Below are 23,346 nucleotides of genomic sequence, written 5' to 3'. Positions count from 1 at the left end.
AGCATCAAATATTAAGGAAGGTGCTATGTCTACACCTGTTCCTCAGTAGAGCAATACACTCTTTCTCTTTCTACTTTCATCACACCAGTTGGTATACAACCAGAGACTGATTTAATGGTAAGTTATTGGCCGTCATCTGTCAATATATAAATAAATCAAAAGTAAGAAAACAACCATAAACAGAAAAAAACAAGACAGCCAGCTGCTATACCTCTAAAGTAACAGAAAACATCATATGGCCTCTGCATAGCAAGCAATCATCAGAAGCACATGTCTTGCTAAAGGTCATTTATGCTCACACTAATAATAAACCATGTTGACGGAAACAAAAGTTAAAAGTACTATAACATGTTTTAGACAGCAGTTTTTAGTTAAACTACTTAAAATGGCATTTTAAGTCTGTCAAATCTGTCCATATTTGATGTGTTAATAAATTACAAGTTTAATTAATGACAAAGACCCTTATTAAATGTTTGCCTACTATTAAAAAAAGTGCTTTTTGTTATTTGTCATTAATTAAACTTGTAATTTAATAACGCATCAAATATGGACAGACTGGAACCTACATGTTCAAAAAACTTTCTAATTATGTTTGTAGTTATTTTATTAGTTAATTTATTTTGAAAATATTGAAAATCTTACATACTCCCCCTTTAAAGCAGGGGTAGGTAATGTTGGGGAGCTAGCAAGATTTGAAAGTGGCATCCTGTCTTGGCTCCTCCCCTCCTGGTTTTGCTCCTTGTCTGATCCAAGGCTTTTTTCTTAAATGTGAAAAGAAAGAACTGATTAATTTTTGGTGGTCATCTGGATCATCGTTTGGATCCAGGAACTTTTTAAAAGCTGTGGCGGAGGTTTGTGCTCTCCGAGTGCTTTTCTAGTTTGCAGCTTTTTCCACCAACGGTTTTCTCTTTCTCGGCTGTTTAGCAGGAGGAGGCAAATAAACCGGGTGGGGAAATCCTTCCTGCCTTTTCTCAGCCATGAAGAAGCTTATGAAATATAAGAAATTTCTTCAACTCGGCCTGAACGTTTTGAATGGTCAGAGTTTTTACAGATGTACAGTAAACTGAGGGGTCTCATTTCTTATTGTTTATGATTACAAAATGTATAGACTACTATCAGGATGAGGAACCACTTTACCCAGGGTTAAAAAAAAAGATGTCTCTGAGCAAGATTGCCTACCCCAGCTGGAGCCTGGGTTACAATATTAATATCTGTGTTTATTATTTGATTTTGTCATCCACCAGAATCCCTTTAAATAAAAAGAAAGTTGCTTTTTGGGGCAAATATTGTTATGCGATTAAAATGCTATTAACCAAACTTAGTTCATTACCAAACCTTAACTTAAACTTAAATAGATTTTTTAATCAAGTCAAACCCAACTTTTAACCTGTCCCTAAATATTTGACTCCTAACAGTGCCTACTAGTGTTTTATTTGATATTTATCTGTTTAGCCTGAATCCTAAAAAACCTACCTTACTCAGAATTAAAGCACCAGTAAACTTCAGTTTATATATTATAATAGTCTTGTATTTTATATTAGTTGGCATGAACTGAGACATAAGCTATAATAAAGATATAAACTGAAAGTTGTTATAATACAGGTAAATTTGTTGTTATTTTATAGTTATTTATTGTTATTTGTTGTTCATTCATTCATTCATTTTCCGAACCGCTTATTCCAATTCAGGGTCGCGGGGAAGCTGGAGCCTATCCCAGCTGGCTTTGGGCGACAGGCAGGGTACACCCTGGACAGCTCGCCACTCCATCGCAGGGCCTTATTTGTTGTTATTTTATGTTATTAATCTTTAAAACATAGACTTCCATAAACTTGTCTTCGGTTGATGTTGGTTGCATGTTTTTCTCTCTCTCCCTCTTATTTTGACAATCTACCACCAAGTGACCTCATAAGCAATGCTAGTCTTAAGCCTTGCAATAAATTATTGATGGAACATTTTGATTGCCCTTGATAGTGTCCCTACTGTTTGACTTGCTTCTTCTTAAATAACACTTTGCACTTTGCTTAATGTTGCATTGCAGTTTCCCCACGTAAGTGTGCCTAATCTGATCAGCCAGTGATTTGTTCACTGACCTTGTCACACTGCAAGATTTGACACATTACAAATACCCCAGCTATTCCATCAGTTCATGTGTTTGTGTACATGTTTGTATGCCCACACTTGAAGGTATTTATGTCAGAATTAAGCAGCCCACTAAATGTCCCAGATTTTTCTGAATCAGGCACGGGAATTGGTGCAACATAATGAACAGACTGATGTTATTTTCCTGTCATTAGAGGACACAATGATTGAATTTGCACCTCGTTGAAATTCGCTTCAACATATATAGCAGATTCCACACATGAAAATGAAAATATTTGCTTGTTGATTGAGCTGTTATAAATTGACCCCTTGTAAACCAGATTTGTTGCAAGGAAGCTGCTTGGTTTAACTGTCCATAGATGGACTCCTGAATAACCCGAGAACACAGTGAGTGATGTGTGTTTGTGTAGCGATGGTAAGGGGTTGCAGAAGGAGAGCGGAAGCAGATGTGTGTGAGAGAAGCTCAGAGCTGTGGCACTATCACAGAGTGCCTTTGTCTGGCTGTAGAGTGTTGAATTTAAGGCTGTTAGCACTAGTCTGCACACACTCTTATGCTAATGTTTCTTCTGAGAGAATTAATAAATGATGGTCCAGAATATACATCTTAGTCGCTGCATTACATGCCTCATGCAGCACACATGAATGCTGAAGACAGATGAGGAATGCGGAGACAAAGGGTGTGCATTTGTGAAGGATAGCGGTAAATTGAGCGGGTGGCACTGTACAGGAATAGCATTGAAGGAGCATCAAAGGGATGAGGTAGGGGGCATTCTTGATCACCTTATTTTACTCAAGGCTTTGCTCTCACTGCCGCTGCAGGTGATGCTGCATGAGAGATAACAGGAGATGGATTGGGCAAAGAGGCAGAGTGAGATTTGGACGGAGAATAAGGAAAGGGAGGGGGGATTTAAAGGGAAAGAGACTGAGGGAGATTCAGACATAGCCTACAGAGTGAGATCAAGGGAAGAGAGCAGCGCAGAGAAGGAGAAAAGGCAGTCGATGGGAGAAGGGAAGAGGAGAGGCATTGACTGGAAGCATACACATGGAGGAGAAGAAAACAGCTATTTAATGTGCTCAGGACTCAAGAGCACCGCTGCCTGACTGGATTGTTACTCATTTGATGCTCGACAGTTAGAGGACGTACAAAGAAAGAGAGGCAAGCTGGGAATTCAGGGCTGTGTGCAGAGGATGAACAGGCAATGTGGGCTCTTTGGCTGTGATCGCTGTCCTCAGACCCAGTAGCCCCCTTGCACTGGTGCTGTTGCAGGCCAATAGCCTCGCAGTACGGCAGCAGCAGTTGATACAGAATGAGCTCCAAGCACTCCTCCGACTGGATTCCCTACAGGTACTGTACCACATTCCTGAGAACACATGAAAAAGCACAGCATTCAGCATTTGAAGCAGCGTGTGCACATGTATGTATTTAAGATGGCATTCATGAGAGTGAGTGTTTGACAAGCAAATCAGACTGATAACAGGCTCATTGAAGTGATGAATTAAAATCAAACTTTTATAGTGTTTGGGAATTGGATTTTCTTTGTTACGTTAGAAAAATGCTGCTCATATAGATTTCTACTTTAGATCTCACTGATTCTGACGTGATTTTTAGAATTTTGGTATCAAAATGGCTTGCAAATAGAATCTTATTTACAGTACACACACACACACACACACACACACACACACACATATATATATATATATATATATATATATATATATATATATATATATATATATATATATATATATATATATATATATATATATATATATATATGCTCCAAATCACCAATTAAGTTACTGTCTTTGCAACAAAAAGCTTTACTGGACCATACTGATCACTAATATCTTGCCACCAGTAATGGGTGAGTAAGTAATTTTTTGGATGATCTTACCACCTTCAGGTATATCTATATCTCAACTGATCATTTAAAGTGCAGTTCCTCCGCTGCTGGCTCTGTTCTCTGATCGAATACCCATTGCCATGGTTTCCCCTGGTTGCCTTGATGCCATTGGTTCCTTGTTGCTATAAGATACAGGAGCAATCTATAAATTTCAGAAAGATGCTCAAGTTCGGACAAAACAACATCTTTTGTAAAATGATTTTGAACTACCTGAAATAATGCAGAACGGCCAGGCTTTAGATAAGTTCCACATAAAATAGAATAGCAATAGCAAAAGAAAGCTTATTATGAGAGAAATTAACTTTAACAGTGTTGATGTGTTTCCACATTATGACCTGTTCCCTTTTTCTAGATAAAAAATGTGCAAAAACCTGGCAGTGAATGCTTGACTATAAAAAAATCAAAGGATTAAGAAATCTATTACAATGTCATTGTTAGAGCAGAGAAATTTTTAGCTCCTCGATGAGAAAGGTTTGGTTTTTTTTTTAAATCATGTGAGGCTACCATTAAAAATGCATGTGCCTCTGTGAAGAAGAGTTTAAGGACACAGCTGCACTCTGTTGCTCTGTCATCTCATAGAAATACACAGTGCAAGCATTGACAGAAATCAGTGAAATGAGGGCAACACATCTCACAAGCACAGATCCACAAAGAAGCAGTCGTTGCATGGTGGTTCTTGTCTGTGTGGAGCACATTTGCTAGATTAGCATTTTCACAGTGGAGAACTAAATCTCACTATTTTTATCTCTGACAATGTTTCAGAAGTGGTGAGATTTTTATTGCCAGACAATATATTCCAGGGATATTCTATTCCACAAAATATTTGGTACTTCACACCTCCATCACAAGATGTCTAGCAAAGGGGAAAAAAAAGCTATATTATTTACATGCCTTCCTTCAAGGTCACATCTATGCAGTCCCCATCAGATTCATTTCCCTATTATACCATCAAATTTCATGGATTAAACCATGTAAATGAAAAATTAATCTAACTAATGTGTCATTCAAGGACACATGTTACACACACTGTGTAAAATTGGGTGACGCAGGTAGGATTGTCTTAAAAATATGAAATTTGTCATCAAACTTCCATCCTAAAACAAAATGATTTTTAATTATGTAGGCGGAAAAAAATCTAGTTGGTAAAATGATATTTTAATTAAAATGATTTAAAACATTGAAAGTTAAGAAATTCTGGACTTATTGTGGTACCACGGATGAAAATAATATTGCTATTGTTCAGTTCTAATGCCAGGAAAATAATCACATATTTGTTCCAATTTTTTTTTATATGTAAAAGTCATTTTAAACAATAGCTTTATCTGTCACACTATATACCATTTCATTATTGCAGTGGCGACATGTATAATATAATGCACATATCACAAAGATGTGACAAAAATAGGCATTGATGTAGGTATGAGGGCTGCATTTCAGTTAAAGTATCCTCATTTTGGTGCTTGTACATGTATCATGTGCAGATGCCAAAGTGGAATGCAACTCTTGATAATGCACATAAGATTTCTTCCTTTAAAATATGTTCTTCCATAATTAAATTCAACAAAATTTAGTAAGTTTTAGGACAAAATCTGCAAACAATCAAGACACACAAAGTAAAAATTATTCACTATCATCTGCTCATGTTACCCCATGGCAGTCAATGAAGTGTATATAGTCAAATATTCAAGTTACGATGATATATTCAGTAGTACTAGTTAGGGGTGGGAAATTGAATCGAAAAATTGAATATCGGGATTTCATGCTTCACAATTTTAAAATTGTTTTTTTTTTTTGTTAAAAATCAATTTTTTTTTTTTCAAATAAACGTCATAAAAGTTCAAAGGTATTTTTTTAAAATTGTTTTTATTGAGCTTTTTACTTGTCTTCTTGGGCATTATAGCAGCAGAATGATGTTCTGGCTACTGTGTTGTTTTTTCCTCACTGAAATCAAGAAAAAATTACTTGCAAAAAAAGTTTTGTACTTTTTTTTTGTGTTGAGTCTACAAAAATCAGCAACATCAAAGAATCATGAGAAATGCAATTTGAATCAAATCTGCAAAAAAATCTGAATTGGAATCGAATCGAATCGGGACAAAAGCATATCTTCACAGCACAGTACTAGTTGAATATTTGGAAACGCCTACCCATTAAATGTGAGTGGGTATAAACTTTTGAATGGCACTAAGTATATCTGCCAAAATGATCCCAGTTAGTCTTGAAATTCACATATATTTGACTTGCAGATGGAGAAGTTGGTTGAGATGGCCGGTTTTATGATAATAAAGGATTTGATACACAGCTGTGCAAGTATTTTATGCATATTTTTAGTTATTGTCAGGGAGCAAAACACCAGGAAGTTTTTGTAAATGTTGCACTCCTCCTTTTTCACTGTATTACGGTTCACTATATTGCAGCTTCCTCTTAAGATGTTTGTCTCAACTGATAAAACTCAATTTGTTACCATTTTACTAGGCTAATATGCCATTTTGCTTTAAATCAATTGAAAACCTTCCATTGAAAGGTTACCAAGCTACCTGTAAACCCATCATTGCGATGCAGGACAAGAATGTCCAGATGCTCTCCATACAACAATGAGCTGTTTTGACCTGCACTAGTACAACTCTGTTTCTGTCATTATTGTCCTGTCTGATGCCTATTCACACACTTAATTACTCTGATTGCAGACATGGAGTGCTTTGTTTGTCTGTATGTGTGACAAAAAGTGGGTGGTAAATACATTTTAATTGCACCTGCGTGGGCCTTTGTCATCAAACTGAGTAGCACGCTGAATATTTACTGACTGATGCTGTATCTGCAGGACTACACTACCATGCTGTCATTATCAAGTATAGGGCAGAGAAATCAAATGTAAAAAAACAAGACAATCTTTGTCATGCTTAATTCATTACCAAGCACTATTATGCCATGAGAATGAGAAACTGATTTACATTTTGCCAAGCAAAAAATAAGAAATGAACAACAATGTAACAATACATTTCTTTCCAAATGGCAAGATTGCACACAGTGATAAAAGACATAATTCCTCATTAGGCTTAAACAAAACCATTCAAACAAAAACGACATAATCCTTTTGTCAGTAGACAGTAGGTTGAGAGTAGAAGCAGAGAAACATGGTCTGAAGACATTGTCAGTATGTGTAACTGCCATAGATGTTGAGAGTAATTCTTTCTCAACAAAAATATGGCACAAACATATGGTGCATTTATATTCGTCCTGGAGTGTGCTCATTTCCAAATCTTCTAGAGAGTGCATCATTGAACAATATGTTACAAGTTAGTGCTTTAGGGGTAATCCTGGCAAATCCTTCCATGCCTCTTATTGGTCAAGGGTTTGGACACACTTTTAAATCACAACTATTAAATAAGAAGAGATGGTACTGTTCAAAGCTGTAACACACAGGCACACACAGACATAAATTTATAAACATATATGAATAAATAAAGGGAGAGACAGAGAGGTGAGAGTTTTACCAATTTCTGATATAGTTTGTGAAGAAAAAAACTGTTATTATTTCTTTTGCATCACCAAAAACCTTTGCTTCCCTGTCCTTCATGATTTTCTCTCTTCTGCTGGCTCCTCAGCTCATTCTCTCTGATTCTTCTGCGTAAATCTCACTAATTAGGAGCCATAGAGGTTTCTCTGAGGTCTCTGAGCTGCTGGGCCACAGGAGCTGGAGAAACAATCAGTGAATATGTCGTCAGTGATTAAATCTCTGAAGAGAAGGCTGGATGTTGCGACCAGCCAACTAATCACTTCTGCTGTATAAATATCCTGTTGTTTTGTTAATGGAAGTAATTATTCTATTCACCTTAAATAAATGCTGTTTACCCAGATGTTTTGATTGCAGACAGGAGGTAGCGCAGTTGTGACTTGCAAAGTCTGAGATGGTTCTGATCCCTCATCGAAGAGAGGAAAAAAAAACAATAGGTCTTGAATTTTATGCCTGAAATTAATATAGTACCAGAAAAGAGAAAGATTCATTCTGCCTTCCATAAGAGAAAAGTTGGGTACATTTTTAGAACAGCAAAAATAAAAGGAAGAGCAAAAAAAAATGGCTGGGAGGAGGGTATTTAGTCCAATTTAATGATATTACTTGGAAAGACTGACATCTGTTAGATTCTAACTTTGTTTGTTGAGCACACATTGTCACAATAATTGGATTTGTTGTTGTGTTGAGCTTGATCCATGGTTGTTTACTCTGGATGAGTCTTTCACATGAAAGTAACACAAAGAAATACTTGGACAAGCTCCCACACCCAAACTGAATGCGTACATTAAATGCCAATTTAAAGCAAAGGCTACTGATTCTGGAAAAGCTGAAATATAACTGCATAAATGTCAGAAAGACTCAGAGCTCCTTAAATGTTTTCCACTCTGTTTGGTGAACTTTATGTTTCATGGGAAAAGATGTCATCTTCCTCTTATTTTGCTCTTCACCTTTTCCCTTATGAACACCGGGCATTTTCTGGAATGTGTATTGTTTGTTAAAGGTTTGCTCTGCTGACATTCACACATGAACTTCACAGCTGCAGATTTTGTGCTGAAGGTGTGTGCTGAAAATATTAGGGAAGGTTGTCCAAAGATGCACAACATACAGTACATCAGAAAGTGAGCAGTGGAAATTATTTTTTTTTTATATTGAATGGCAAGTAGGATAAGGCTTCTTCATGACTTTTGTGTTAATATCAATATAATATTTTAAGTAGTTGCCCCAGCTGACAGTTGCTGGTTTCACCAAACTGTGAGTTACGAGTAGGAATGCACCGATCCACTTTTTGGGAGTTCCAATACCGATATCTGAAATTTGAATATATTTGCCGATGCCAAATCTGTTTGTGAACATTATTGTGACTATGATTATCATGACTGTGATAACTGTGTAAGATTTCATTAGGTTGTAATAAATTACCAATCCTTTCTTAAGTTACCTCACCAATACAAATATAATAACATTACAGATCTAACAATTTCATAAAGTTTTATTTTGATTTGGCGCATTTTACCTAAATACAACTATAAATGTGTGGTTTAAGAAGAATGGCTTTTAGTGTAACAAAAAATGTCACATTTTAACATTCAAGGTATTTATTTCTTTTGAAACATGTCCGAAGCATGTCAACAAACACATCTGCGCTGGTTTGACTGGTGTGGTATCGAGTATCGGTTGTGGCATCGGTACACTTTTATTCATACCAAGTACGAGTACACACGCTTGGTATTGAGCCAATACCGATACTGTTATCGTATCGGTGCATCCCTAGCTATGAGGAAACAGAATAAAATGATTAATCAGGGAAAAAATCATTTATTCAGTCTGGCCCAATTCTACAACATTACTTGATGTCCTATGATTACAAAGTTCTGCCTTCAACTTCATTTAAGCTTTTGCATAATGGTTTGACTTTTGTTCTCAAATGGATGGGAATTGAGGGGTCTTGGACACAAAGGTGTTTAAGTTTCTGAACTGCTCACTTAAATTGGGCAACCCCACATGGAGTCATCTGCTAAAGATACATCTCTAGGAAACTTAAAACAAACAGATTACCTCTGTGTGAAGAGCCACAGAAAAGATCCCAAGCCCAGCTTTATTTAAATATCTGTTCTGTAAAGTTTATGAAATGAAGCATTGTTCTTGTGTGAGACTGCCACTCATCAAAGTGCAGTTTGTCTATATTTTCATCTAAGAACACAACAGTAACGTGACATAATCTTTAGCAATCTTCACCAGTACAGGGGATTTTTTGTAAAAGGATTGATCATTGTGGCATACGATCAATCCTTCATTAGCAGCTAAAATATTAAACAACCACTCTGTAAAACTGTGATTTTCTCTAACCAGTTATCTCAGTGTAAATGTGGGTTTTGTGGCTTTTTAGTATGTCATTATTCAGATAATGGTAAATGGTATCTCCCACTGTTTCAATAGACATACTTCAATGAAACTTTTGCAATGAGAGGAGCTGCACCTGGTCTTCAGCAAATAAGCGTGCCCTAGAACCCTTTCGATTTTCCTCGCTTGGATATGATTATATTTTCTACAAGAGGTTAATATTTTGCGATTTTACATTTGTAAACTAATTTGTTTGGCCCTAAGCTTTGACATAAATATTTTTTTATTTTCAATGGTCATTGATAAAATAAGGTGAAAAAAGAAAAACCATTTATTGTAAATGTGTATATATCATAAAGTTGGCGCATTCACAAGTGTTTTGTGGTGAAGAGAAGGCCAGCATTCTGAAATTCTGTAGACAGTATTCTCCAATACTGCCTGTGCTATGCTGACTATTGAATTATGTCAGGGTGTACCAGCAAATCAAATGTTATTCAAGTCAATGCTGCTGTTTGCGCTGGTGAAGAAGATATAAATCTGCTGTGACGGAGGCAGCCAAGACCTTGGTATATCACACTGAGAAAATCTTTTTACAGGCTAAAATTAGACACGTGCATAACATTGTGCAGGTATATGTATGTTGTGCTGCTAAAACAGTCCCACGATTTCCTTTGGTCTCCACATTCTACTTGCATTACATCTGACATCATATGTGCTTCAGATGACATAAACATTTCAGGAAGCACACGCAAAGCAGCATCAGCGACAGCTACCCCAATTTGAAATACACTCAGCATAAAAATTCTCTAAATCACTTCAGAAATCTGAATTTTTACTTATTTATTGAATTTGTCTGTGGCACTATACTGTTGCATATTGCAGTAATGCATTTTGCATTTTAATGGTGCAGTTATGAAGGGCGAGCAGTGCCACATTAACATAAATAATAAAAAAAACTAGAAGAGTTTTTAGATAATGAGCTGCTTGGATGTAAACTGAAAAACTGACTCATAAATCATCACTGATTTTGAATGATTTCAAAATATGATTGGATTAAAACCTAATTAAAGAAGTCAATATACTCATTTCCCAGTTTGAATGCAAAATATCAGTGCCTCGATTCAGTGCCTGTTTGTAAACATTTTGTCCATGTCAGATTTGTTTGCATATATGCTTTGTTACTTCCCCTGCTCAGGCTGCTGTTGAACCGATAAGTATCAGTTCTTATGTTGCAAATGATGACTAATGAATACAGCAGTGCTAATGGTGCATGATAGAACACAGCTCTATTTTCATTTCACTTTGTTACTTGATAATTTATCCCCGTTTTTAAATTAACTTACGCTTTTATTGCTATTTAAAAAACAAACAAACAAACCCTCAGTTCATTTCCGATTTGTAGCTCATCTGTGTTTGATCGTTTCATATGTAGAATTATCCAACACCAGCTCTCAGTGTCAAAGTTTTATAGATCATACTGTATGTTACGTAATAAGAAATGTTGAAGAAAATGTTGCCCGATTTGAGTGTTTTCATTGGTTAGGCAGTGCAGCGCTGCGCTAGTTAGAACTGCTGCTGCACATCAACAGGTGTGATTTGTTCCCATGGCCTTTCTATTTGGTGTTTGCTTTCCTCCTTGTGCCTGAGATTACCAATTGTGAAGTTTTTTTTTTGCAGCTCCAGTAAAGTTAGGAGTTATATCAGGTCTACTTCACTTGTTTCTTCTTTGCTCTTGTCTTGCCTCTCTTTCCTTTTTCTTTTTTTTTATTTTGGCACTTGCACTTAACTTCCCCGAATATACTTCTGAAGGTAAAAGAATAAATAAATAAATGTCTAAGCAATGTGGAGCTGACCCACAACGGCATTCATCAAAGCAGAGAAGACATGACAAGATACATGCAAAATAGAAGGAAATAAAACAATAGTAGAGACTTTTACATAAAAAATGGATTAAAAAACAGACAGATGACACAAAACATAAGCACTAAACAGTAATGTGGTGTTAAATGGCAATGTTGAATAACATTGTTCCACATTACCAGCTCATGCTTCTCTCATAACTTCATGAATTGCAGACAAATAGCAACTAGAAAAGCACCAGGAGAGAGCAGACCTCTGCCAGGCAGCTTATTCCACCCATATTGTGATTTCCATCCAATGTTATAGCCCTACATTAATTTTAAGCTAGTTTTAGTTTTATAAACTATTAGATTCTTAGATTCAGTGGTAATGAATCCAGTATGTTGGCTATATTGTGGTGTTTGCTGCATCTGAATTTGTTATTGTGCAGTAATGATGAAAATTCCAAAAATCCACTTTTTTTTCCTGTTCTGGATCATAGTGTTGGGGGATCAAGATCTATCTTTTTTCTTTATTTGTAACCTGTCCTGTCCAGCATCATGGCAGGAGAATGATGGCTGCTGTACTGGGCTGATAAAATTTACTTGGACAAGAGGAGCCTTGTGGAAATGAAGCTTCCTTTGATACTTAAATTTCTTTCTTTATTATTATATTATTTATATCATATGAATTGGCTTATATTGATGGAGTGGACCACAGAGACAGAGGGAAAAGGTGTAAAGAGTAAAAATGGAGAGAAAGAAGAGAAAAAGAGAAAGCAAAACAAAAATGGAAAGCAAGTCACAGCAACTGCAATAAATTCTCAACAGAAAAACTAAACATCTTCTACACCTAGGATAGAAACAATAAAGAGACAAAAATTTCCTAGAAACACAACGGACAACATCAGGAGCACATGTGGAAACTCTATCCAGATCTGTTTTTATATTTTCTCATACTTGTTGGAAACTTCTGTGTTTTTTGGTCAAGCAACCTGGCCATTTATTGTGGAGTTGTATGCATAAATACTGAAAATGACCATATCTTTGCAATGATAAAGAATCCTTTAAAAATTCCTGGATTCAGACGGTGATCAGATCCCTCCCAAAATTTGATGGAATCTAAGTTAGACCAAGACCCATTCTCAGCAAAAAAAAAAATCATGCAAATCTGTCCAGTAGTTTTTGCGTCAAGTTGCCAACAAACATACAGATAAATGCTGGCAAAGACATAACCTCCACCACCTCCTGGGTGGCGGTAATAATACACTAAAAATAGATGAATAAAGACTCAGGGATTTATTACCTAGCTTATTTCACTGCTACAACAACGAGCAACAACGAGCTAACCTCATATTTCCTCCTTTTCTCTTTTCTTTGCAGCACTTTAGATGATGAGGGCACCAACCTCCGACAGCAGAAACTAGACAGACAGGTAAGTCTCTGCTGTTCTTCTTCCAGTTCCAATAAAAGAGCAACACTAAAGTCAACATCAACCACAGAAAACCAGGCTGATCATCACAAACTGACTCTGATCTAAGAGGAGACACAGATGGCCAGCTACTTTCTAACTTGCTGTTTCATTGTGTGGCATCTTGTTTTCGTCTCTAAAAGACTAAACCACAGAATTGCACACAAAAAAACAAACATCAGGCACTCGTAAGCCAAATGTTTTCAGTCAGCATTTTCATGACACAGATAAATATATAATTATACATCCAGTTAAAAAAAAACAATCTTGCAGCTAAACTGATGTCACACTTTGCAACTAACACTGCTGTTATTGTTGTTTGTTGTCAGCGATGCTGATATCTAACAAAAGAAAATGCTGTGACATACTTTTAAATAAACTTCTAAGCACAGCAGCAGCTGCTGTTGTTCATGAACTGTGTGTTTCTGTAGTCTGTGATGTTAGTAGAGTTCAGAAGTACGCTGAAAACATTAATGTTCTCTACTGTAGAGCTGCAAATGTTCAAGTGGTCATATTCTATTCAATCTGTGGGAACATCTTTAGGTGATCCATTTTGCTTTCAAGGGAACTGCTTTTCATGAGTGAATGAAAGAAATAACACCATTTTCAACTTATATTCTTAAGTTCTTAAGTTATACTCAGTAAGTTGTACGCAGTGAGTTTGTGTGGCTTTCCATGTGTTTCGATTGTTTGTTTTCTTTGTTGTGTTTTTAACTTGGCTTTTCATCCACATTTTCTTTTTTTTAATCCTTCTTTTTATCCTGTTTTTGGACCACCTGGCTTCACAGAAGTTTTATTCAGTAAATACTGTTCTTTATTTTATTTATTTTTTTGCCTTCTGCTTGCCGTCATTTGTCTCCTCTTCATGTCTGACACTCACTGTGACAATAATGGCTAAATGAGCAATACATCTGATGAAAGATATCCTTTTGTGTTTATCTCTATCCCTGTTTATACCGTGTTACTGTGACATAGATAAATTTGCCATTGTGTCATTAGCAACTTTAATGGTGCCTATTTTAAGTGCCTTGCCCACCAATCCATGCCCTGTGGGAATTTACCTGCTAATGGCCATTAGTATTTTGGCAAAGAACTTGGCAGGGAATGCATCAGGGAAGCTCTGCAGATTATATTCTTCACTAATTGAAGACTTTAATAATTGATGAGCTCTGCTTTGATCATGTCAATGTAGTGTGTAATTAGCCAAGATAAAATCTGGGGTTCTTTTTGTATTTTAGGTCATGTGATTTGTATGATATACCAAGGTCTTGGCTGTCTTAAACATCAAGCACTTCTCCCCTCTCTTTACATATTTGACACAATGTGCAGCAGGCTCAGTACTGGTGACAGCTTCACAGCCTAACGGACAAAATCCCTATTGCAGACCTGCTGCAATACTGCAAAAGAGAATGAAGGAACTTAACAAAAACACAGAAAGCTACACTAACTTACTGAGTATAACATAAGAATGGTGTTGTTTCTTTTATTCACTCATGAAAAGCAGTTCCCTTGAAATAAAAATGGATCACCTAAAGGTGTTCCCATGGATTGCTTAGAACAGGCCCACTTGAATTTTCTCTTATTACAGCAATAGGTGCAATAGGCATCAAACAAAGGTGCATTAACTCTCTACACAGACAACCCTTTGCATAACACATTTCCACTTAAAAGTATGGACACGTTTTCCCATTATATTCAATAGAGTAGTGTGTCCCAACATGACACAGGTACTGCAGAACCTAAATTCAGAAGTTATTTAACTGATTTCAGTTCAGTTTAATTCAGACTGGGGGGGGGGTACTCTACAATAATGGACAGGTTGCATCACAGGGCCTTGATACAGCATATAGCAAATCAATTTTTAAAGAAATATATGATCAGTTGTGTTTGGATAATCTAAAAAGTATAGTAGCAATAAAGCACTGTCTGTGGTTTTGGAACTTGAGGAAAAAAGTACATTTACAGTATTTGAATAGTAACGCATGAGAAACCCTAACACCTTTTTTTTGCTAGAATTGTGCTTGCAGTTTTTGTCTTATGATCTGCGGATGTGTCTGTGTTAAAAACCTCAGCGGGCGCTCCTGGAACAGAAGCAGAAGAAAAAGAGGCAAGAGCCTCTGATGGTCCAGTCTAACGTGGACGGGAGATCACGGACTCGTCGGACCAAACAGAGTGAGGAACAGGCTCCGCTGGTTGAATCCTACCTTAGCAGCAACAGCAGCACCATCTACCACGGTGAGTACCACTTGTTTTCCTGCAGTGTTCTGTCAATTCAGAGAGCGCAAACAGAGGGTTTAGGAAATCGATTGAACAAAGAAAGATGTCAGACTGCTTGTATAATCAACCTGGCTTCTTTACAAGAAGCATTTTTTCTTAGGACAGCAGAGATTAATTCTACTACAGTGTTTGTTTTCCCAGTTCCCCAGATAGAGCCATGCATTGCATCATCACTATGCATCATAAATAACAATGGATATTTGAAGAAGTGTTGTTCTTACTGTCATTTTAAACTCAAGAAAGTTTTACTCTAGACAGGTTATAGTCACACTGGTCTCTGTCAAGTATGAAATTTAGGAAGGGACTTGAGTTATTGGATCATTTTTACAAAGATATCAGATCTTATATGACTCACATCACGCAGTTTTAAAGTCACTTTAATGCTTACTTGTTGCAACAATGGGCAATAGATTGCAAGTAGTTAGCTAACATTTTTAAGACTAAAACCTCATGTACTCACACAATAGTGGAAGGTTATAAAACTAGAAAAAGCAAAAACCAGAGCTCAGCATCTAATTCTCCGTTCTGATGGCTGTTTGTGGACCTAAAGATAAACTGTCTCACTTCTTGCTGAGGAGAAGAGGAAAATGTCGACAAAATATTACTTTGCTCTAATCTAATATTTTGATGGAAAAAAAACAGAATAAAAACCACTCAGTAGTGCCAAAATAGGTAAATAAACCTCCTTTAATTTCTACCCTGTAATTGCTCTATTCAGAAGCAGGCAGTCATTTTCCGGCTTAACGTTATTATTATAAAAGCATTACTCCATAGAAGAGACACAAGAAAAAAATACCATTTATAGGAAAATATAGCTTCATATTTGCATTTATATAACGTCCTTTTTACTGGAATAATTTTTGCTCATCCTTATTTTCCATCCATGTGTGCTGCGGATCGTTTCCAATCCCTGTGATCAGTGCATGAAGCTGAACGGGACGAGGCGAAGGTAATATCAGATACACAGCAGCCTCGCTCAGTCAAAAAAGGCAAAGCATCAGCAAGCTCCACTCCTCAGTCAGGCAGCGACAAGAAGGAGAGGAAGGGGAAGCACAAAGGTCAGACTTTCTCTATTAAAACAAATGGACGATGGACTATATTACAAATTCATTGTTCTGTTTTAAAGGAAAAATAGATGCTTTAGTAGCAAAAGCAACTTACAACACGGAAGAGAAGAGACAGCTACTGCAGCTGGAACCATCTATTTTCCTAGACCATCTTCAGAAAATGTTTCATATACTGGTATTTCAAGCCACATCTAGCGACAAGTATGACTAGTGAAACTGACATGTTCCAGATCTCTGAAGGAATTTGACAGACCAGCAAACTATCAGCTTAGACACGCTCCAACTAGAAAATATGAAGTGCTTACATTGTGAATTTCAACTACAGCTATTGCTACAAACTGCACTTATAATGTTTTTGATCATTCACACCATGTTCTCACACACTCTGCACAGTGGACCATAAAGGTCTGACAATAAAATGACCCTATTAATAATCCTTGCATACCCATATGTGACAATAGAGATGTTTTCTGTATAAATTATTGTTGTACAATATTGTTAATTTTTTAGTTGCTCAGAAAAATATGAATTAATCAATTTAAAGAACAAAAAAAAACCAAGAGTTTGGGTTTTTTTTTTCAGCAGGTTTACAATATTAAAAAAGACATAACTCTTCCCAATTGGAACAATCTTACTCACTCTTCGATTCATTTTCTAAGCTTGTAGCAAATTCAGTTACACACACAGCAGCTGCATGAATAAAATATCTGACTCTGAAATGAAATATTGATTAGAAACGAACCCAAAATCTTAACAAACTGAGACACAATATAATCAGTACTTGCCCTTCTTCCCTCAGTAAGATTAGCAACAACTTGCAGAATGTAAAAAGAAATATGACTTAGTAAGACAGTGCTGGTATATATCTTAAAGAAGATGAAATGAATGGATGTCTCTTTGCATCTATAGTCTTAAGGATTACGCATGTTTTTAATAATGAAGTCATGACACACAGTGATACCACATGGTGTTTCAGAAATATCGTGATTTCCTAATGCATAGATCTGAAGGAAAGTTAAAACAATGGAACATCAAATAAGTCCGCAGAATACTGAAGACAGAAAAAGAAGCAGTCACATAAAATATTAGAGCAGAGAACAAGAGTCAGAAATCATCACAGTTCTTCAGGCTTGCCAGCGTTGTAAATAGCGCCTGAGTTGTTACACTTTCTAGACGAGATGGGAACAGTTGCCTTAGTTTCAGTAAAATGGAATACTTTTAGGAAGTAGGACTAAAACATAATTCATCTAGTTGAACAGCATTCTGACATACTTTGTTCTTTTGGGATTACGGCTCTGCAGCGGTCGACGGTCAGGCTGCCTTGCAGGACAATGGTCAGATCCAGATTCTGACAGTGGGCCACCAAACCACAGAGGAGGGCGAGATGGAGTCTGTCATGAGCTGCACTCCATCTCAGAGTAAACAGGATCTGCGTGTCACCATGCTCAAGAAAGGTACTGTCAACTTCAAGATAGCTTATAGGCCTGCTTCTGCAGCAGCACAGTTCCATATTCACACCCACAGGTCTGCTGGTAGGAGGATGAAATACACTGAGTCATCTTAAAGCTTGCAACTGCAAGGAGATGTATCCTTTTAAAAATCTAAAAATACTGAGATCACTACTCATGATTTAAAAGCTGAATACTAGGAAACACATCGCCTGTTTCTTTTGCAATTAATACTTTATAATTTATTCTATTGTTGACACCAATAAAACGTATCTCAGGCTTAACTTTTTGGGAAATTGTTGTTCGAACGTAATATAAAACAATGCACTGAGGATTCTTCTTTATATGTAGTAAATCCAAACACATTACAGTGACAAATATAAATAATTTCTTCATAGCAAACTAAAACTGAGGAAGCAACCCTATGAGTTGTACTATTCACAGATCAATTGAATATAAACATCATAGTTTTTTCCTCGGCTGGGCTGGGATTTTAATATTAATTTATAGTTAAATGTTGAGCTGCTGGTGTTTCATTTGAGAGCAGTAAATAAAGGAAATTATAGCTTTTTAAAAAAAAAAAATATATATTTTCAATTGTACAGTAGCACGATAATAGGATGATGATAAAAGCATTGTACAAGATAATTGTTCATCACACACTGGATGTTTTTTTCATGTTTTATTTTTTCCTTTAAATGAATAAAAACTCTCTTGAAGTTCTTGCTTAATTTTCAACAAAAATTCTTTGTGATTGGAAATACAAATGAATGCACTGCATTGCCTGAAATGTCCAACTCTTCAGCCCGAGTCCGGCTCATAAAATTAAAATCAGGTGTGGTTTTTCTGGTCATATTTGCCTTTTACAAACATAAAATCAACAACTCAGTCTTTCCGCTCCTGTTATGTGACAAGATCTGCTTTGTAACTATAATAAATGACATTTACTCTGCTTCTTTTGTCTTTCTTGTACCAATTGTTTCTCTTTTCTTCACCTCTCCATTTTATCTGTCTGTGGCAGCTTCTCTTCTGCCTGTAATCATCCTTATAAGCACGATGCAATAGTATGCCAACCAAAATTTTATTTAACTTTTTTTTTACATTTATCCATTCCTTCTGGTTTTTATTTTTACTCTGAAGGTATATCCAGCAGTATGAATTTTGATGAAGAGGAGGATGACGAGGATGAGATTAGTTCTAGTTCTTCACAACTCAACAGCAACACAAGACCTGGCTCTGCTACCAGCAAGAAGTCATGCAAGGTAAAATGAATTTCACAGCACGCATCTGCACTCTTTGCATGTCAATCTGCCCGGCAACCAGGACCAGCGCCTTCTATCCATGAATAATAAGCGTGAAAATGTTGTTTCAATTATGTTGCTCAGTTTGACTTAGAACAATTTCATGCATGAAAATAGAGTACTAGACAATTAGAGTTTAATATGATAATAATGAAGTGCTTTGGGGTGGTGTACAAATAATCATGGTAAAAAAACAAAACAAAACAATGTAATGCTAAAACTCTCATATAGTTAATTGATTTTGTGTTTCTCCATGGTATTACTTTTATAAAAACTATTTTGGATTCAGAAGTCAGAGATCAACAAGCTTTGAAGCCATCTGGTTTACTGTTCATCGACTTTAACAGATCAGGCATTAGGATTTTGTTTTTTCTGTGTTATTTGTGATGGGTTTTGGTTTGCAGTGGCTAATAAACATATAGTTCCTGTGTAATTACCCAGTTTTCAGCAACAACAGTCATTAAACTGGATCTTCATACAAGTCAAAGAAGACATGCATCTGGAACTGTGCTATGGAACATGGGATTGTGGGGTGTGTCTGCATGTGTGTGTGAATGAACAGGCGTGCCCATATATTTGTATTCTTTGTTGTTTTTAGTAAAACACTTTGCGTTGCTTCATGTATAAAATGTCCTATACTAATAAAATTTAGTTTGACTTGATTTGAAATGTGTACGAGAAAACAAAGCCACATTCACCAGTCAGCCCTATGAATAAACTCCAACATGCCGTCTCTGAGCCAGGGATAACCAGTTCCAGGCTTCAAAGGGCACTGTCCTGCAGATTTTAGATGATTCCTTGCTCCATCACATCTAATTTAAATGAATTTTTATTAACAGGATTGTGCAGACCTTGATAAGCATTTGGGGAGATCCATTTCAGGATCTGTTTGAGCTGACAAACCTCTAAAACCTGCAGGATAGTAGACCTTGAGGACTGGAATTCGACATTCCTCCTCTAAGCCACATTTTCTGAATTTATGACATCATATTAAATTCCATATTATTTTTATGTTTTCAAATAATTATCTTCCTTTTTTATTTTTTACAGATCATTGTGATTAAAATGCAAACAATTTGATAATAATGCAGTTTACAGAAAGTTCAAGGGAACGCCTAGAAATGGGTTATATAGAGTCTTTGCCAGATCCGTTCCCACATTTCAGTCATTCCTCTCAAACAATCAAAGTTGATTTTCAACCACAAAACATTTTCCCAGTAGAACTGTGAGGTATTTAGGTGTCCCTAAGCCAGCACAGCAATGTACTCATCCTGGTCTAAAGGACAGCGGCATCTTCTAAAGTGTGACATAGTGTCACTAAAGGTACTATTAGTATCCTTTATTGTCAGTTATGATTGTGAAGCTTAGTCTGCAGTATTTGTACCTTTGAGTACAGAAAGAAAGACCTTTCCTTACTGTGTGGAGCAGTGCTTTAAGTGGAACAAAATAAGTTGTGGTCCAACTTTAAATGCTAGAGCATCAAGCTCTGGGAAGCTACAATGAAAACAAGGACATAATATCCCGAAATTTGCATTGTTTTTGAAAAACATCAACAATAAAACTACATGGCTCTTGAGACAGGCATAGCCAAGGTCCAAGATCAAAATAACTGGTATATTTAGTTCATTTAGACCTTGGAGAATGGGAAAAATATCAGTTTGCATATGTTTGATGAAGAAGGTCAAATTTGAAGAAGTCTACTGTACTAACATACTTTTATCAACATACAACCATGTAAATGTTTTTTTTATTGTATTCAGTGTAGACAAAAGAGTGCAATGGTTTGATGCTGTTAATGAAACAGATTCTTTAAAATAATCATAACTTGCATAAAGATCTCTCAACATTTTGTTATAATAACCAGAGTTTCACTTTGTTTCTTCAAGTCAGTCAAGTCAGTTTTTCTTCTCTACAGCAGATTCTTATTTTAGACACTCTGTGCTAATTCATAGTCCCCACGGATAGTTTGATCTTCAGCCTCATTACACTGATTTACCCTATTTTAACGAAAGTCAGCTCTAACACATCACTCATCAGTCCACCATCTCACCCTTTTCTCTCTCTGCAGGAGGTGGCCTCAGCAACCACTCCACTAGTCAATGAACCTGCCATCGAAGTCGACGACCTAGAGGAGTTTTCCCTACGACCCGCACTGCAGGGGGTCAGAGTGAAGTGCAGAATCACTAGGGACAAAAAAGGCATGGACAGAGGCATGTACCCCACATATTATCTCCACCTGGAGAGAGAAGATGGCAAGAAGGTGAGAGTTCTCTACAGTGCTGACAAACACTTCAGAAAGAACGTTAATCAGTGTGTTTGAATGCAGCGTGTAAAATCACTCGTTTCAGATTTTTGTTTGGAACTGTGTGCATCAACATGACTTGATTGACATAAACTATTGGAAGCTTAAAAAGTATTGATTTGGTGTTTGGTTTGTTGCAGGTGTTCCTGTTAGCTGGAAGGAAGAGGAAAAAGAGTAAAACTTCAAATTACCTCATCTCCATTGATCCCACTGATCTGTCTCGTGGTGGAGAGAGTTTCATTGGAAAACTAAGGTTAACCTTTAATATGTTATTTCATATGGAATATTTATCAGTTTATAGTAGGAATTGGTTGCATTTCCATTTACTTCTTAAATTGCTGCCAAATCCATTAAGAGAAATGCATTTTTCACATCATTGTATGAAGCCTTTGGTGATAAGATAATCTTCATAGACAGCTCAGTGCACTGTTAGCAGCTCCATGGAAACACCTCTGCAGTGTAATCAAACATGGCTCTGCAGAGCCTTTTAATCTTTAGAGCTGGCCTGACCGCTGGTCGATGTGCTGCTTGAACCTCTGCAGTCACAATCCTGTTTGAATGATGGAAATCTAAATTTAAATGAACAGTGACCTTTCATCTCTAGCTTTTTAAGAGTCCTTGAGGGGATTGGCCTAAATGAGTTACGGCTTCTAAAAGAGTTACACAGACAGCTGCGGATTAGAAACACTGCTGCAAAACAGAGCTGCCTACCTTTGATGCACACTTACAAGTAAAACACTACTGTTAATGTTTGGCACAGTGTTTGCACTGTTTATGACTACACTGTAAGCGACACTGATTGAGTTTACTGCCTTAATACGGGTGTGTCTAAGCTTTGCAATTAGAATTTCTAAATTTGGTAAACTGCAGTGTTTGCATTGCTAAAATTTTAAAAACAAAAAATCTATCATATCAGTGTTCACATAATCAAATCCTGAGGAAAAAAAATTGTGTTTCTTTGATGTTGCAAACTACAGACTTGTAAAATCTCAATGTTTCAGGTTATTTATGAACCAGTAGCATAATTATCCTAGAACAAAGACAGCACTTTAAAGCTGGAGGGAGGAAAGAGGACATTTTGTTGTTATTTAAACTGCATTTTCAGTTTTTTTTTTCTCTTTAGATTCTAAAGTGACTCGGGAAGCTTCAGGAAAGCAATCATAGCTTGTCTTAAAATATAGTTTTTAACACCTTACTATGTTCCTGAATAGTACCAGTCAAATAAGAAGTAAGAGCTTTAGAAACTACTGAACTGAGTTTTTTAGTGTTTATAGAAATTTCATCATTTTCTGGTGACTAGGTTGCTCTTATCACATTCATACAAAATTTTATTGTGGTTTACCATTCAAATACCACCACTGGTCCTGTGAAAATTATAGCTATGGATGCTACGAACATCTTCCTGTGCAGTGTGACAACATGTTGAATCTTAATCACTTTCTTATCACTGTAAAAACTAAATGACACTGCCATCCATCTCGGCTTACCTAATATAAGAAATAATGCCTGAAAAGCTCTGTGGTGTAGAGACCATCCCACAGGAGTATAAACAGGGCAGAAGGGTCTTTTGGTTTAATGTGTTAGATTATTCTGCCTAAATTATTGTTTCTAAATTCACACTGTACAAGTTTTTTTTTTTGTTTTTTTTTAAAATTTTCATCCTGGATCTGTAAAGCAAAGGAAATTTGTGGACAAAGCAAACTTCAGTAAGATGGTTCAAAGTATTTTACAGAAAACATGAAATGCATCAAAACGAGATATACAAAAAGACAAAAAATGTACTG

The 23,346-nt window shown here is 36.4% G+C and overlaps 1 protein-coding gene across 1 annotated transcript in view; it reads left to right on the top strand.

Moving 5' to 3' along the window:
* tub (TUB bipartite transcription factor) overlaps positions 1-23,346 on the top strand; it is a gene marked incomplete at both ends in the record, with an annotated part of 47,133 nt that overhangs the window by 18,629 nt on the left and 5,158 nt on the right. The window contains 7 exons of the mRNA XM_079242096.1: positions 13,080-13,131; positions 15,240-15,402; positions 16,365-16,502; positions 17,813-17,965; positions 19,100-19,221; positions 21,329-21,520; positions 21,703-21,815. Coding sequence (XP_079098222.1) covers positions 13,080-13,131; positions 15,240-15,402; positions 16,365-16,502; positions 17,813-17,965; positions 19,100-19,221; positions 21,329-21,520; positions 21,703-21,815 — 933 coding nt within the window. The remainder of the gene's footprint in view (positions 1-13,079; positions 13,132-15,239; positions 15,403-16,364; positions 16,503-17,812; positions 17,966-19,099; positions 19,222-21,328; positions 21,521-21,702; positions 21,816-23,346) is intronic.

Source organism: Telmatherina bonti (genome assembly GCF_933228915.1).
Source record: "Telmatherina bonti genome assembly, chromosome: 1".
Classification (NCBI taxonomy): Eukaryota; Metazoa; Chordata; class Actinopteri; order Atheriniformes; family Telmatherinidae; genus Telmatherina; species Telmatherina bonti.
This window is presented reverse-complemented; position numbering and strand designations above follow the sequence as displayed.